Source organism: Sinocyclocheilus anshuiensis, unplaced genomic scaffold (assembly GCF_001515605.1).
Source record: "Sinocyclocheilus anshuiensis isolate Anshui unplaced genomic scaffold, SAMN03320099.WGS_v1.1 scaffold536, whole genome shotgun sequence".
NCBI classification, from domain to species: Eukaryota; Metazoa; Chordata; class Actinopteri; order Cypriniformes; family Cyprinidae; genus Sinocyclocheilus; species Sinocyclocheilus anshuiensis.
In genome coordinates this window covers 2663810-2681277 of record NW_015557179.1, presented here as the reverse complement: position 1 = coordinate 2681277, position 17468 = coordinate 2663810, and the positions used below count along the sequence as shown (strand labels likewise).

General features: G+C 34.7%; 1 protein-coding gene across 1 annotated transcript in view; it reads left to right on the top strand.

The window, feature by feature from the left end:
- The window catches only part of LOC107678508 (endothelial PAS domain-containing protein 1), a 50951-nt gene that overhangs the window by 31451 nt on the left and 2032 nt on the right, over positions 1 to 17468 (top strand). Inside the window, exons 4-13 of the mRNA XM_016473783.1 lie at positions 2751 to 2835; positions 4293 to 4405; positions 4485 to 4687; positions 8376 to 8482; positions 13373 to 13520; positions 13850 to 14058; positions 14782 to 14969; positions 15074 to 15187; positions 16007 to 16470; positions 16581 to 16677. Coding sequence (XP_016329269.1) covers positions 2751 to 2835; positions 4293 to 4405; positions 4485 to 4687; positions 8376 to 8482; positions 13373 to 13520; positions 13850 to 14058; positions 14782 to 14969; positions 15074 to 15187; positions 16007 to 16470; positions 16581 to 16677 — 1728 coding nt within the window. The remainder of the gene's footprint in view (positions 1 to 2750; positions 2836 to 4292; positions 4406 to 4484; positions 4688 to 8375; positions 8483 to 13372; positions 13521 to 13849; positions 14059 to 14781; positions 14970 to 15073; positions 15188 to 16006; positions 16471 to 16580; positions 16678 to 17468) is intronic.

Here is a 17468-nt window from a genome sequence, read left to right as displayed (position 1 = left end):
ATGCGTTTTAAAACGAACACGCACTAGTGTACATGTAGCCTAACAGATGTGTAAACTGAAGACTATTTGAGCTTTATTAAAACTATTTGCACTGATTTATTGTGTTGGTTACATTTTGTTCCTTTGTGCAGTGGCTCAGGAGATGAGTCTTTGAGTTTGTATAAACATCAACAAGCTGAAAAATACAACCAAAGTTTTTTTTTTTATATATATATATAATGTAATCTTGTTCAAATTGATTTCATAAAATTGGTATCGATAAAAGTATCGTTCAGGAACCGGTATCGAAGTCAAGGTATCGGTATCGATATCGACAATTTTTGAACGATATCCAGCCCTAGTGGCCTGTTATCTGTTTATCTAATAAGTTGCTATTATGACAAAGATTAAAGATCCATAATCCTTGTGAATCACAAGAACATGCCCAGGTCATATTTCACTACAAAAAAAATTTATATGTACATTTACATAATGCTAAATATTCCAAGTAATGTCAAATAAATAGTGGTATATTATGGAAAAATATTTATACATTATGGTAGCATTTGTTTTCGACAACAAAATTCATTGTATTACAGTATTTTTACTGTTAATTAAAGTGAAACATTTACTGTATTACAGTAATAAAAAATTAACTTTGAAAAAGACAATCACAGGAAGCATTAAGATGTTGAGAATTTTGTGGGAAATGGTCATGAAAATAATCTAAATATCTTAATAATAATGATTCTAATACAGGATTCATCTTCTTTATGCAAAATATAATTCATGTTATATACACTATCATTCAAACATTTGGGGTCGGTAAGATTTTTTTATGTTTCAGACAGACAAGTCTCTTATGTCTCACCAAGGCTGCATTTATTTATTTTATTTTATAAAAAAAAAAATGTAAAAACGGTAATATTGTGAAATATTACAATTTGAAATAACTGATTTCTATTTGAATATACCGTATTTTAAAATGTAAATTATTCCTGGGATTTATTTAGTGTCACATGATCCTTCAGAAGTCATTCTGATTTACTGCTCAAGAAACATTTCATATTATGTTGTTTATGAAGTGCTGTGAAGGTTGGTTACATTTTGTTCCTTTGTGCAGTGGCTCAGGAGATGAGTCTTTGAGTTTGTATAAACATCAACAAGCTGAAAAATACAACCAAAGTTTTTTTTTTTTATATATATATAATGTAATCTTGTTCAAATTGATTTCATAAAATTGGTATCGATAAAAGTATCGTTCAGGAACCGGTATCGAAGTCAAGGTATCGGTATCGATATCGACAATTTTTGAACGATATCCAGCCCTAGTGGCCTGTTATCTGTTTATCTAATAAGTTGCTATTATGACAAAGATTAAAGATCCATAATCCTTGTGAATCACAAGAACATGCCCAGGTCATATTTCACTACAAAAAAAATTTATATGTACATTTACATAATGCTAAATATTCCAAGTAATGTCAAATAAATAGTGGTATATTATGGAAAAATATTTATACATTATGGTAGCATTTGTTTTCGACAACAAAATTCATTGTATTACAGTTTTATTAAAAATTTCATTGTATTATTTTTTATATATATAATGTAATCTTGTTCAAATTGATTTCATAAAATTGGTATCGATAAAAGTATCGTTCAGGAACCGGTATCGAAGTCAAGGTATCGGTATCGATATCGACAATTTTTGAACGATATCCAGCCCTAGTGGCCTGTTATCTGTTTATCTAATAAGTTGCTATTATGACAAAGATTAAAGATCCATAATCCTTGTGAATCACAAGAACATGCCCAGGTCATATTTCACTACAAAAAAAATTTATATGTACATTTACATAATGCTAAATATTCCAAGTAATGTCAAATAAATAGTGGTATATTATGGAAAAATATTTATACATTATGGTAGCATTTGTTTTCGACAACAAAATTCATTGTATTACAGTATTTTTACTGTTAATTAAAGTGAAACATTTACTGTATTACAGTAATAAAAAATTAACTTTGAAAAAGACAATCACAGGAAGCATTAAGATGTTGAGAATTTTGTGGGAAATGGTCATGAAAATAATCTAAATATCTTAATAATAATGATTCTAATACAGGATTCATCTTCTTTATGCAAAATATAATTCATGTTATATACACTATCATTCAAACATTTGGGGTCGGTAAGATTTTTTTATGTTTCAGACAGACAAGTCTCTTATGTCTCACCAAGGCTGCATTTATTTATTTTATTTTATAAAAAAAAAAATGTAAAAACGGTAATATTGTGAAATATTACAATTTGAAATAACTGATTTCTATTTGAATATACCGTATTTTAAAATGTAAATTATTCCTGGGATTTATTTAGTGTCACATGATCCTTCAGAAGTCATTCTGATTTACTGCTCAAGAAACATTTCATATTATGTTGTTTATGAAGTGCTGTGAAGAAACTGTGATCCTTTTTTTTCTCAAGATTCTTTGGGGATTACAAAGTTGAAATAAGCAGCATTTATTTGCAATAGAAATCTTTTGTAACGTTATAAAAGTCTTTGCTGTCACTTTTGATGAATTTGAATGCATCCTTGCTGAATAAAACTTTTAATTTCTTTCAATAAATAAATAAATTCTTACGGATCCCAAACCTTTGTACGGTAGTGTAATATAATGACAGGTTTCATGAGATTCACCTGTGCTGGAAAATAGATGGTTTCACGTGTAATGCAATGACAGCACCTGCATGTCTTTCTCTGTAGGTGGAGCTCACAGGGCACAGCATCTTTGAGTTCACTCACCCCTGTGACCATGAGGAGATCCGCGAGAACCTCAGCCTTAAAGCCGGTATGGCACTTCTGTTTATTCAGCTCCACCAGCTGCAAATCCTGCTATATGTAGACAAAGCATGTGTGAGAATTCCAGAGAACAGCCAATCAAATACAAGTAGAGAAATATGGAGAGGACTCTGATGCTTTCAAGGGAAAATCTGCATGTTAAAATGTGTTAAATAGCTGAAAACATGATCACACAAACATTAAGTACATGTATGTGAATCGGGTTTCTAGCCTCTTCAGTTTCAATTCAAACTCTGAAAGCATGTGAAAGCATTTTAACATTCAAAACGGAGTTCAGCATGGGCTCTGAGTGTACTGTAAAATTCATTCCACATGCTTTCTTATGGGATTTTCTTATGAAGATGAATTGGACTGTAGTGGTTTTAGCCGTAGAGAAAGAGGAGCTGGAGCCTCTCAAGAAATGTGCTTATTGCTTCTGCAAACAGACTTTCATAAATACCAAAACAAGTATGTAAAGGCCTAATGTAAAGAAAACACATGGCTTCATAGGAAAGGATTAGTTATGTGAAGAAATAACAATCATGCCCTCAAAATCATGCACCCACAGCCCCTTCCCCTTTTATTCTGCGTCTCCTTTATTTGACCTCCACACTTTCCTACCCCTCTTTGCATGCCTCTTATAACCTCTCACCTCTAAGGTCAAGTTGCATTGTGCTATTTCAGGTGGTTGCCCTCATCACTGTAATGAAACGCTGCAGCGTGTCTGTTGCCCTCCTTGTTTGAGAGGATCAGGTGGTCACCTGGGTCGTGTGTCCAAAGCAAGACACATGCTGCTTTTTATCAGGAATTGTTAAATTTTCATTTGATTGCAAGTTAAAAGATTAATTAAATTGTTAATGTTTTTTGCCTTCATTTGATTACCATCATTTTTGATGAATGATTTAATACAAATTAACAAGCCAGAAAAATGAAAGCAGACAACACACAATTTCTGAAAAAAAAAAAAAATCTAATTCAATTGATTAGACATTTTTGATTATCAACATTTAATTAAACCATTAAAACAGAATTTAAAATAAATAAATAAAAAGCAATAATTTGGGAAAAAAATAAAATGGATTTCAGAGGGCCCTATAAATGTAATTTTTGTTTAATAAATTGTGATTAAATTGTATTCGTTTAATGATTTCAGTTATTTAGACAAGCTTTTTGATTACTGAAATTTAAATTAATTTTAGATTTCAGTAATCAAAATTCTGAACAACCCCCCGTTGGACACACTGTTTTTCTGCTTGGTTTTAGCTTACACATTTATTTTTATAAAAGTGATGATATTGAAAGCTGAAAGTGCTGTAAGATGTTTTGGAATTCGATAAGCCTAGAAAAAATATTTGTGTTTGCTTCCGTTTGCACGGAAGGAGAATGCTAGGAATGTTTTCCTGGGATTTTTGGCCCATGTCTAAACTGAGACACTCTTTACATTTGTGTGTGTGTGTTAATTGGCAGGCATGGGAAAGAAAGGCAAGGAACTGAGCACAGAGAGGGATTTCTTCATGAGAATGAAATGCACAGTCACGAATCGCGGGCGCACAGTCAACCTCAAGTCAGCCAGCTGGAAGGTGAATAACTTCTTTACGATAAGCGCTGACCTGGAGTCAGATGTCATGTAGCTCATAAAGATGACGCTTGTTCTTTCAGGTCCTGCACTGCACAGGGCATCTGAAGGTGTGTAACGGCTGTCCCGCACGAGTGCTGTGCGGATTTAAAGAGCCACCGCTTACCTGTGTGGTCATGATGTGTGAGCCCATTGGCCATCCATCAAACATTGACACACCGCTCGACAGCAAGACCTTTCTGAGTCGCCACAGCATGGACATGAAGTTTACTTACTGCGATGACAGGTACAAAACCACATTCTTGGAGTAAATGTACAGTATAAGAATTGTGTTGTCAGTTGACACTCATGAATGTTAAAAATGAACACAAATCCTGTTGACAATTTCTGATACCAGACACTGCCAATAAGAGGGTACTCTTAAAATAAATAAATAATTCATTCTTTCATTCATTCAACAATTTGCCAATGAAGGGAGGTGCTTAACCTGCTTGTCCAACTTCTAACCAAATACGAGCTTCTTTATTTTCCGTTCGGTTTGCCATTTTGAAACGCTGTATTAATTTAATTAATTCAAATCCCTGTTTTGTGTGATTTTATTTTGTATCAATAAACATTAAATAAATAAAATTATTAAAATCAAACAAAATAGTAATTTATTAGTTTATTTACATAAAATGGCAAATAAAATTTCAAAATTAAGTTCTTCTATAAAATTTCCTAGCATAACATATTTAACATTTTATCTAAAACAAAATTAATTTCATAAATAAATGTAATAAATAAATAAACGTGTGTGTGTGTGTATATATATATATATATATGAGAGAGAGAGAGAATAATTATAAAGTAAGCCATTACTCAATAGAATTTTTGTGTGTGTGTCTTTTATAGTATTTATTAATATTTTGAATTAACCTTTATATTTATATTTTCAGTTTTCATTTAAGTTTTCTTAAATTTGTTGTGTTTTTTTAATTTTTTTTTATAATTTTATTTTTATTTTATATTTATCATTATTTTATTTTATTTATCTTCATTTTATTTATATTTTGTTTCATTTTACTTCACCCCAAATTTATTTTATTTCAATTAGTTGCCAAGGCAACATTTTTGTTTCATTTTTTTTATGTATATTTTATTTTATTTAAACATTATTTCAATATTTAAAAAAATAAAAAACTTTAGTTAACAATAACAACACTGGTAGTAAGAAGAAAATGTCTTTAAAGCAAACAAGCCAAAATATAAAGGTCAGCAGCAGCAGGGCAAATATGTGAATGGGTGAAATGACTCTTAATTGGGTAAGTCAAATATGGTTGACAGTCCAGACCCAAACAAGCAGTGTGGCAGTGGCATCATTAAACATTATGTCCATCGTTTTAACCGTAATATTTCCTCTTGTCTCCTCTGACAAAGAGCTTGCTGTTCTCAACACAGTTCAAAGTGTTCGCCGTCATGTTTTCTGTGATTAATATCCCCACCCAATAATCACAACGCTAAACCCGCTTCCCTGCTAATGATGTTAGAGATTTTACGGCACAGTGTTTTAAAATCCATAAACACCAGAGGAAAAAAAAGGTTGAATACATTGGTATCTAGATAATATATACATTATAATATATTTAATATATATTATTCACATGAAATGTATGATAATTAAAATAAAAGACTTGTGAGAACCACTTCAAACACTTTTTTTAAGGTAACAAGGTTTTTTTTATGTTAAATTAACTGATAATATATAATAAAAAAATATTGTGCCATGTCATTGACCTGCACACACGGATAATGGCTGGTTTGTCGGTGAAGCCTGCATGAGGAACTGGAAAAACGGGAAAAACGTTATATTAAAGACCAGATGAGACTTGTTTAATGGACGTAATGATTGCTAAAATGCTTAAATGTTCCGCAGTAGCTTTTGAAAGCGTGCCCTGCTTTCTACAAGAGCCTAGACTTATGTCACCTTGAGAATAAGAGGAAAATAGAGTCATTTAACTTATTCAAACACCCATCCAGTGGTAATTATGCTCATTATTGTGATGGTAGCTCACACAAATTCAGAGAAGATTGGTCTAAAACATGATTATTTCATTTTTGGAGCACAGCGTCTATGGAAAGATCTGGAATGGGGTTCAAGGCCTTAATTAAACAACAACCTCTGTCTATTTCAAAATAGCTTTTGATCAGTTTTCCACATTTTTCTCATGGATACTGCAAAAACACTGCCTTTTGGTAGGTGCAGACTTTACTCAGCCATTGGCTCAGATCCACCCCAGCCCCTGTACTCTCTCTGTGTGTGTGTGTGTGTGTGTGTGTGTGTGTGTGTGTGTGTGTGATCAGCTCAGAAGTGGTTAGTTCAATGACTGGTGAATAGAAGGCTCTTTAATGAACAGAGGCCTGCAGACACACACACTCATGCATACAGAGTCAGTGACCTGCAGCTGTCTGCCATTATGTAACTTCAATACAAGGATCAGCTCAATACACTAAACACACACTTTCAGAACTAAATAATACTCATATCACATTCATTACACAAAATCACATAACCGTTACACAAAGTAACCATGGAGAGGGCTTAAACACATTATCACAGTAACTGGAAATGTCATGTAAAAATAAAACAAAAAGGCCTTGTGAGGCCTATTGTTTCTATAAATAGGCAGCAATATAGAAAGACACAATATAGTAAGATGACAAGTTGTTGTTGTTGTTGTTATTATAATTAATATTATTCTCAGCAAGACATTTGGTTTGGTTTACCAAACTATTTTCTGTCAAAACTATAGAATATATAGAAACTACATTTATTATTAACAAAAAATATATTTATAATAGCTATTAATTGGATATTTATATGATAGTTGTGATAGCTGTTAGTACAGAGATCATTTTATCTTCAGCAGGTTTAATTTAATATTTAAAAACAAGTCAAATCAGAGTTATTTATATAAACTGTATTGTATAAAGCGTTGTTTCAAAGAATTCAATTTCAGCTGTAAAGAACCTCTACAGAACACAATAATGTCATTATCTGGCTCAGTTCAACTCAGATTTTGTTCAGTTTAATTGATAATATTATGGAATATTATACGTGTAAAATTTCCAAAGCCCATTTTTCTTAATATACACTGTAAAAAATCAGAAATTGCTAGTAAATTTCACAAATAATTACACAGAAATGGCAAATAACACATTTCTTCTTTGCTTACTCCACTAATCCTTGTTTTATTTATTACTTTGAAAAATATTTTTTTCGGTGTACCATCATATATTATCCTTTAATGTAAAGAGATATTAAATATACAATATTATATTAATCTATAATGTTGTATTATTTCACATACATTCTAATTCTTCACCCCAGAAACTGTATGAAACTCCAGTTCTTGATATCAGCCAAACAAATCACATGAAATGGATCATTATTAAATTGGCTTAAAAAATACTAAGCTTGTGCAGATCTGAGTGAGTGAGTGAGTGAGTGAGTGAGTGAGTGAGTGAGTGAGTGAGTGAGTGAGTGAGTGAGTGAGTGAGTGAGTGAGTGAGTGAGTGAGTGAGTGAGTGAGTGAGTGAGTGAGTGAGTGAGTGAGTGAGTGAGTGAGTGAGTGAGTGAGTGAGTGAGTGAGTGAGTGAGTGAGTGAGTGAGTGTGCCTGTTTTTCTATTCTGGTGGGGACTTAAACCTGAATACACACAGACTCATGGGGACTCGTGTCACGGTGGGGACCTAAATTGAGGTCCCCACGGGTAAACAAGTTTATAAATCACACAGAATGTAGTTTTTTGAAAATCTAAAAATGTGTGAGTGTGTGAGTGTGTGTGTGTGTGAGAGTGTGAGAGTGTGTGAGTGTGAGTGTGAGAATGTGTGAGTGTGAGTGTGCGAGTGAGCATGCGAGCGAGCGTGTGTGCGTGTGTGCGTGAGAGCGAGAGCGCGAGAGTGAGTGTGTTAATTGCCTCTCATTTTTTCCAGAGTTACTAAGTTGATGGGTTACAGTCCTGAAGATCTTCTCGGCCGATCGGCGTATGACTTCTATCATGCTCTGGACTCCGACAACGTCACCAAAAGCCACCAGAACCGTACGTGTCATTGATTTCCACCCTTGTATAAAAGCTAGACTTGTGCCGGTATTCGGTAATGCGATATATAGGTCTTATTGTAAAGTGATACCTATTGGTCTTTATAGTTCTTTTGCACTTTAATCTGTGTAAAACTTTTAGCTTTATACATTTTTCTGTATTGCTTTATTGCATTTAAATGTTCAGTTATTTTTGTTATAAGAAAAAAGTTATTAAACCTGTTATACTGTATTATGACAGCACTTTTTTTAAACTAAATTGAAATACCGTGATAATACCGTATACCGTGATAAAAGCATTAGCAATTAATCGCAACATGAAAATTTGATACCGGCATATCCCTAATAAAAGCCTTGTGTAAGAAAACTAGAAACCTTTTCTCTTTTTCACACTTCAAGCATGTGTTATTGGGAAATAATTGACCATATTAAAAAAAAAAGAAAATCACATCCACATGTATAATCATATGACTGCCACACACAACACACACTCTTAACATCGCCTTACCATTGCGTGCGTCAAACGGTGTCGTGTGAGCGAACCGGAGAGGAGGATTAGAGAGTGTGGTTAGAAAGCAGCAGCAGATCAGGTCAGTACAGGTGGCGAGGCCTGCGTTCCCAAGGTTAACTGTTTCAGCCCTTCAACACAGAACAAGTCAGCCTTAAACACACGCTCTGTGTGTAACTGCTATCTGATATCTGCTACTTCACTGCAACTTGTCTACATGTACATACACAGATACGCACAGATGCAAATTTGCACTTGCTTTCTTTCTGAATGCATAAAGCTGTTGACCTCTTTTCCCGGTGGTTTCATAATACTCTGAATCCTGTTCATTGTGCTTTGTCTAATTAAACCTTTTGGTGAAAAGCAGTTTATTCAGAATAACACGCGTAAACTGTTCCTTCTACATCACAGATATTACTGAAATAGGTGTCCAGAAGCTCTATTAAAAAAATTATAATAATAATAATAACAGAATGGCCCACACTTTATTAGCCAGTCAGAAATTAGTACTTTTTTAATATTTAGTAAATTAGTACTTTTTATTCAGCACGGATGCATTAAATTGATCAAAAGTGACAGTAAAGACATTTACAGTATAATGTTAAAAAAGATTTATATTTCAAATATTTGTATCATAGTTTATGCAAAAATATTAATCAACTGTTTTCAACATTGATAATAATCAGAAATGTTTCTTGAGCAGCAAATCAGAATATTATACTGATTTCTGAAGGATCATGTGACACTGAAGACTGGAGTAATGATGCTGAAAAATCAGCTTTGCATCTCAGGAAGAAATTACATTTTATTTCATTTATTACATTTAGTTCATTTAAATTGTAATAATATTTCATAATATTACTGTTTTACTGTAGTTTAATCAGATAAACACAGCCTTTATGAGCATACAAGACTTTGTTCAAGCTTACTGAAACGTTTGAACGATATTGCAGTGAATTATTAATCTAAAAATTATTAAATAATTATTCATTATTTAAAAATATCAACAAATAATGTACAAAGAAAATCTTTTGGATTTGGATTTTTTTTTTTATCATAAATTTGTTTCTACTTTTTTTTTTTTTTTTTATGTATTAATACTATTCCCACAGTTTAGACTGATAATAAACATAATAAAAAACTGTTAAACAAATAGTAAACTTATATTTTAACTTGAAAGATATGTTTGCTACCCCGTTTATATTTAAAACAAACTACAAGCGATATTTTGGATTAAATAATATTAATAATAATATTAAATTAAATAATATTTGAAATATTATATTGAATTTATATAACATAAAATGCTTAACATACATAAAGCATATATACATCAGTCGTAGTTGCTCTCGTCTCGCCTTTTTACCATTGACGTGCTGCCTGCACCTAATTGCCCTTTAGCTTTTATTTATCTGTCTCTTTCTTGCTAAGCAGAGGTGAAACCTAATATCTGTTGACGTCAACAAACACAGACTCTCCACACACAGCAAACAATTATATATATGTATATACACTGATGTCGCTAGCCCACCCACCCCATTGAAACAAATTGCATTTCACCTGCATGTTTGAGTTATGAATACGATTCAAAAGAGCCTTATTGGATTGGTTCTATTAAGGATGACCGGAGCAGCCATTAGGACATCTTGACCCCCATTAGGGGTGACAGAGGAGATAAGAACGCAGCTACGGTGCTCCTCCGCTGGGCCAGGTGTCCCAGATTGCTCCCTAATCAGATGCTGGATGAGGAGTGGCTTCTGTCAACTGTGACGTTAACGTGTAATTAGAGTCTTTTTCAAAGTGTGTAGAGGAGAAAAAAAAAAGTGTTGATCTGGATTAGGCTTGTTGAGAGTGGAGCTGCCTCGTGACATTATAGTGCATTTGTGAGTTTGAATGCACCACTTATTTGTCTCTTTCTTTTCTAATCGCTTGAACTTTTCTAAGAGCTTTCATAATTTATCAGACGACCATAAAAAACATTCCCATGTCTCAAAGAGTGTATACATCTCAGAGTGAACATGCATATGCATTCAGAAGCACTCTTTGCATAGGGTGACCATTTTGGATTTTTTTTTGTTTCCCAGTCCCAGTCACTGATGAGAGAACCTTTGTTATGCATTTGTTTTATTACAAAATTTGCACCTGGTTACATCTATTCTGTAAACTTTTTTTTTTTTTTTTTAATAAATGATCACAAAAGCAAAGAAGCAACAAAGCAAAGAAAATCAGTTAAATAAGAACATAAAACAAACAGTTACTAATAGTGAGCGCTTGGACTTTTTAGGCAATATGAACCTGCACTGTTAGCAACATATATCTATTGCTTCATGAATTAAAATAACAAGCATGCCAAGTCAAGTTACCGTTATAGTACTTTATACAATACAGACTGTGTCAAAGCAACTTCACAGACATAAACAGGAAAAATAGCAGAATCAATTATGAAAGCTTAAGCATTGTCTTTATGGAGACAATTCATATTCTGCTGTAAAGCAGCCCTGACAGACAATAGTCATTATTTAGATTAAGTCAGTTCAGGATGTACAGTACCAGTCAAAATAGTCTTAAAGGGATAGTTCACCCAAAAATGAAAATTGGATGTTTATCTGCTTACCCCCAGGGCATCCAAGATGTAGGTGACTTTGTTTCTTCAGTAGAACACAAACGAAGATTTTTAACTCAAACCATTGCAGTCTGTCAGTCTTATGATGGCAGTCAATCGGCTCCACGGCTTTGAGAGTCAAAAAAACATAGACAGATAAAACCAAATTAAACCCTGCGGCTAGTGACGATACATTGATACCATTGACACTCCTAATTGAGATTGTAGATAGAGTGTCAATGGTCCGTTTGAGAGATAGGTGGCGGTAATGCACTTATAAGTCTGCGATCCGCCGTAAAGCAAGAAGAAGAAGAAGACGCGTCACACGCCGGCTGTTGAGGACACGCTTAGGACAGTTCGGACATTGCAGTGCATCAGAGATAAAAAAAACATATAAATACTGTTCAGTTTCTTGCACAGACCAATCGTTTCGTGTCTTTACACATCAATGTATCGTCACGAGCCGCAGGGTTTAATTTGGTTTTGTTTGTGTATGTTTTTTTTTACTCTCAAATCCGTGATTCCCATTCACTTCCATTATAAGACTGACAGACTGCAACGGTTTGAGTTAAAAATCTTCATTTGTGTTCTACTGAAGAAACAAAGTCACCTACATCTTGGATGCCCTGGGGGTAAGCAGATAAACATCAAATTTTCATTTTTGGGTGAACTATCCCTTTAATAGTTTTATTCAGTAAGGATGCATTAAATTTATCAAATGTGACAGTAAAGATATTTATAATTTTACAAAAGATTGATATATTTCAAATAAATTCGGTTCTTTTTAACTTTCAGTTTATCAAAGAATCCTGAAAAATAAAATGTATCATGGTTTCCACAAAAATACTAATCAGCACAACAATTTTCAACACTGATAATAATCAGAAATGTTTCTTGAGCAGTAAATAAGCATATTAGAATGATTTCTGAATGATCATGTGACACTGAAGACTGGAGTAATGATGCTGAAAATTCAGATTTGCTCACAGGAATAAATTACATTTTGGAAACTATTCAAATTCAAAACCGTTCATTTAAACTGCAAAAATATATCACAATATTACTGTTTTTTTACTGTGTCAAATAAATGTAGCCTTAATGATCTTCTTTAAAAACTTCTTACAGACCCTTAACTTTTGAATGGTAGTGGATGTATAAAAAAATATTTTTGCTATTTTTAAAAACCATTCGTAAGGATGAGAAAGCCATTTCACTACATGGATGTTTTTCTCAACAACTCAAGATGTTTTATTTAAATTGTTAGGTGATATTTAGGAAGGACCAAGCTTGTTGGCACAGGGACACTGGCCTCCTCTTAGAACCTACGGCTTTATATGCGACTTCCTTTCCGATCGCATGTATAAAGTCCCAAGGCTTTCTACAGCAACGTGGCCATCCTGCAGAGCAGCGCATGCACAGGCCGGGAATGAACCGCATGACCCAAAACCAATGCCTTCCCACGGCAGATCTGAACCGAGTCCAGGGCGAACGTGCCATGGAGACAGACTGTCAAAACTCAGATCAGCAATCCCTCATTGTCTGCGTCTCTCTGTTTGTCCTGTTGCTTATGTTAGCTTTCCCTTGATGGGTCCGGCTGTCTGTCCCGGTTTATGTTATAGCTACCCAAGACCCTCTTAGAGATCCTCAAAACAGCATGTCTAATGACTGAGAAAACATTCGGACCAGACGTTAAATCAAAACGTCAGTCCAAAAGTTAGTTTTAGGAAATGCATGTGTTCTCAAGATGGCTTTTACGCTATTTTCTCCTCTTCCCTCACTAGTGTGCACTAAAGGCCAGGCGGTGAGCGGTCAGTACAGGATGTTGGCTAAGAATGGGGGCTATGTGTGGGTGGAGACCCAGGGTACCGTCATCTACAACAGTCGCAACTCCCAGCCCCAGTGCATTGTGTGCGTGAACTACGTGCTGAGGTAAGGCAAAAAATGAAAGGTGACAAAGCTTGTGATGTGTTTGTACTGCATCTGCAGTCTGTTCTCTGCTCATCGACGCTTGTCGATCCAATTGAAGACAAAAAATACAACTTAAAGGGATAGTTCATCCAAAAATGTACTCGTTCCAAACCTGTATGCCATTATTATTTCTGTGGAACACAAAGGGGAAAAGTTGATGAATGTTCACACAGCTCATTTGAGGCATGGCACAGTGTAATGCGCATGCTTGTGACTTTACTGTTACACTACAGCGTTGTATATACAGTGACACGAGGCTATCAGTCTTAGTTTGTGCTCTCTTTTCTTAGTGACGTTGAGGAGAAGTCCATGATCTTCTCAATGGACCAGACTGAGTCTCTGTTCAAGCCTCACCATCTGAACCGTTTCTTCAGTCCAAGCAAAGGCGGCCTGGGCAGTGAGCCAAGAGAAATGCTCTTCACCAAACTCAAAGAGGAGCCTGAAGATCTCACCCAGCTGGCACCTACACCTGGTGACACCATCATCTCTCTTGACTTTGGTGAGAACTATCTTCTTTTTTGTACTTTTAGACTGATATGGGATTTCCAGTGACTAGTACCGATTATCTATGGAATAAATGATGAATCTCAACTTTAATTATAAATAATTATTCATTTAAAAATTATAAACCGATATTTTACAAAGAAAATCAGTTAGGACCATTTGGAATTTTAAGCATATTTACCCCCTAAAAATCTCTTCATTATAATTCTTAAAAAATATTCAGTCACACTTTAGTTTGAGGACCAATTCTCACTAAGAACTAACTATTAACTATGAATTGTCTGCTTATTAATAGTTAGTAAGGTCATTGTTAAGTTTAGGAATGGGGTAGACTTAAGGGATCTAAAATATGGTCATGCACAGTAAGGCATTAATATGTGCTCTATAAGTACTTGTAAACAGACGATATGCTAGTATTATGCATGTTAATAAGCAACTCGTTAATAGTGAGAATTGGTCCATAAACTAAAGTGTTACAAAATAATCTCACCAGCATAATGTATAAAGCAGCTTTAACCACTGCTTTTGTGAGATTGACCCAACTATAACCTTTTTTTCAATCAGTCAAGCTGGCAGGTTCATCAGACAGTATGATCTCAAAATGGCCAAATAAAAACAGCTAGTCAATCAGCCTGGCTGATATATTGGTCTGTCACTATTTTTTTATGCCACAGATTGTTACCTACAATACAAATATTCATCTGCTCAATTCTTTCAGGTAACTCCCAGTATGAGAAGCACCCGATGTACAGCAAAGTGTCTACTGTGGCTCCTCCTGTCTCTCACTCGGTTCATGGCCACAAGACGAGTTATGCTGGAGACACTGCCAAGATGGCCGCCACTTTCTCTGTGCCTCAGGCTCTGCCTCCCAGCAGCACAACTCCCAGCCTAAGCAGCTGCTCTACGGTAAACAGAAATACTAAATCTTCTCATCGCCACACGTTGGGTCTGCATATGAACTTTGATTACTGTACAGTATGTCATCATAGAGTATGTTATATATTGAACAGCCCAGCAGCCCTGGTGATTACTACACCTCAGTGGACAATGACCTGAAGGTAGAGCTGACTGAGAAACTATTTTCCTTGGACACGCGAGAGACCAAGACTTCCTGCAACCAAGAGGTTACGAAACATTCAACCTGTAATATTAATTATGTTTTTATTTTTAATATGAAGTGTGTAATACTCTTGAACATTTATATAGAAATACTTCACTCAGATTATAACTGGCTAACATTTCTAAGAAATCTTAAATATGTCATTTGAAAAGGATTATATCATATTGTTAGTGGGGTTTTTTCCATGAACTTTTTTTTTTTAATTGCCTGAATATTTAAACTGTTCTGAAGGTATTTTGAAGGAGTTCCCATATATGCAGAGCAATTGTTAGCTGCCTTTCCTTGGATGAGTCCAACTCATCCATTTAAAAAATACATTTTTATTTGTATGATAAGTATTTGTATGATTTGGTATGATAAGACCATGAGAAATGTAAATTCAGTCAAGTGTATACAAACATCTTTTGAACAAACACATTTTTTAACAAATTAAAGTTTAATTTTTTTCTTCAAAAACCTCTTTTTTTCTTTGAAACAAATGTGAGTGTCTTGTTTTGATTTGATTTGATTTATTTTATTTTTTTTCAAAAACAGTCCATTTTAGTTATTTTAAACAAATTTGAGTGTTTCGGTTTGTTTGGGTTTATTTTGTGTTTTGTTTTTTGTTTGTTTGATTTATGGCTTGTTTTGTTTCAAAAAACAGTCTGTGTTTTGTTTTGTTTTGTTTTTAGGAAAAAAATACTGTTCTAAAGGTCTTTTATTTTCCAGAGAAATATTGATTCCTCATGATCCTTTTAATGTCAACATTTGATTATGGAATAACAGAATCAGGTGTTATAGAAAAATCTGTTCTGACCTTTGACCTCTCCCCATGACCTTCCAGACTGACTTGAGTGATCTGGACTTGGAGACTCTGGCTCCCTACATCCCCATGGATGGTGAGGACTTCCAGCTCAATCCCATCTGCCCGGAGGAGCCGTCATCTGAGATCGGAGCCCTGAGAACCAACCAGCAGAGCTTCAGCAACATCACAAGCCTCTTCCAACCCTTGAGTTCCCCTTCAACAGCCCACTTCCAGCCCAACATGAGTTCAGGAGGGGATAAGCAGAGCATCAACGGAGGCTCTGTGGAGTCGTGGCCATCTGTACCCTACAGCAGGGGTCCCATGCAGATGCCTCCCTACCATGATCCCGCCTGCACCCCGCTGTCCTCTATGGGAGGCCGTCAGAATCTGCAGTGGCCGCCTGACCCGCCGTTACCCAGTAAGGCTGGAGTGATGGATCCTTTAGCTGCAAAGTGCGCTAGCCAAACTGTGCCAGCAAATCGAATGCCACCTTATTTGCAAAGGTAATTCTGCATATTACAATGTGTTTCTCTTGGTTCAGTCTTATAAAATAACATTTGACATGCTGCTGTCTTTAGATTTGCATTAAATGACACCTGTGTTTGTTTCACAGGCCCATGGAGAAGTTTGTGCAGAACTACAGCGATATAAGTCCAGCTCGACTTGCTCTTGCTAACAATTTCAAGCGCTCCTTCACACAGATGACAATGGTTTGTTCATATTTAACTTGAAATGCTTTTAGAATATTAGAAAGATTTCTGAAGGATCATGTGACACTGAAGACTGGAGTGATGATGCTGAAAATACAGCTTTGTATCACAGGAATAAATTACATTTTAAAATATATTAAAATAGACAACTGTATTTTAAATTGTAATAATATTTCACAGTATTACTGTATTTCCTGTATTTTTGATCAAATAAATGCAGCCTTGGTGAGCAGAAGAGACTACCATTCAAGCTAATATTTTAAAATATTTTTGATAGTGTATAATGCAAAAGAAAATATTAATCTAAACATTAATAAATCATTATTAATTGTATTTTACAAAGAAAATTGGTTAAAGGGTTAGTTCACCCCAAAATGAAAATTAGGCTGCATTTTTGATCTTCCAAGCTGTTTAATGGCAGTCAGCGGGTGATGCAGTTCATCAGTCCAAAAGAAGTGAAATAAAGCGCATGCATCCATAATAAAAAAGTGCCTCACACAGCTCCGGGGGGATGAACAAAGGCCTCCTGTAGCAAATAGATGCGTTTTTGTAAGAAAAATATCCATATTAAAAACGTAATAATCACTTCAATCTAGCTTGCGCCAACAGTTGTAAACGGAAGCAGTTCCGGGAGCATGACGTATGAGGTCAGCGCTGCGCAGGTGCATCCCGTGAAAACCAACGTTTGTTTACAGGATCAAAAGATGCAAAGTTTCCTTATTTTAGCAAAGGAAAACAAATCTCCTCTTGGCTTATATCGAAATCCTCCGACATTCTTCTTTACAAATCCT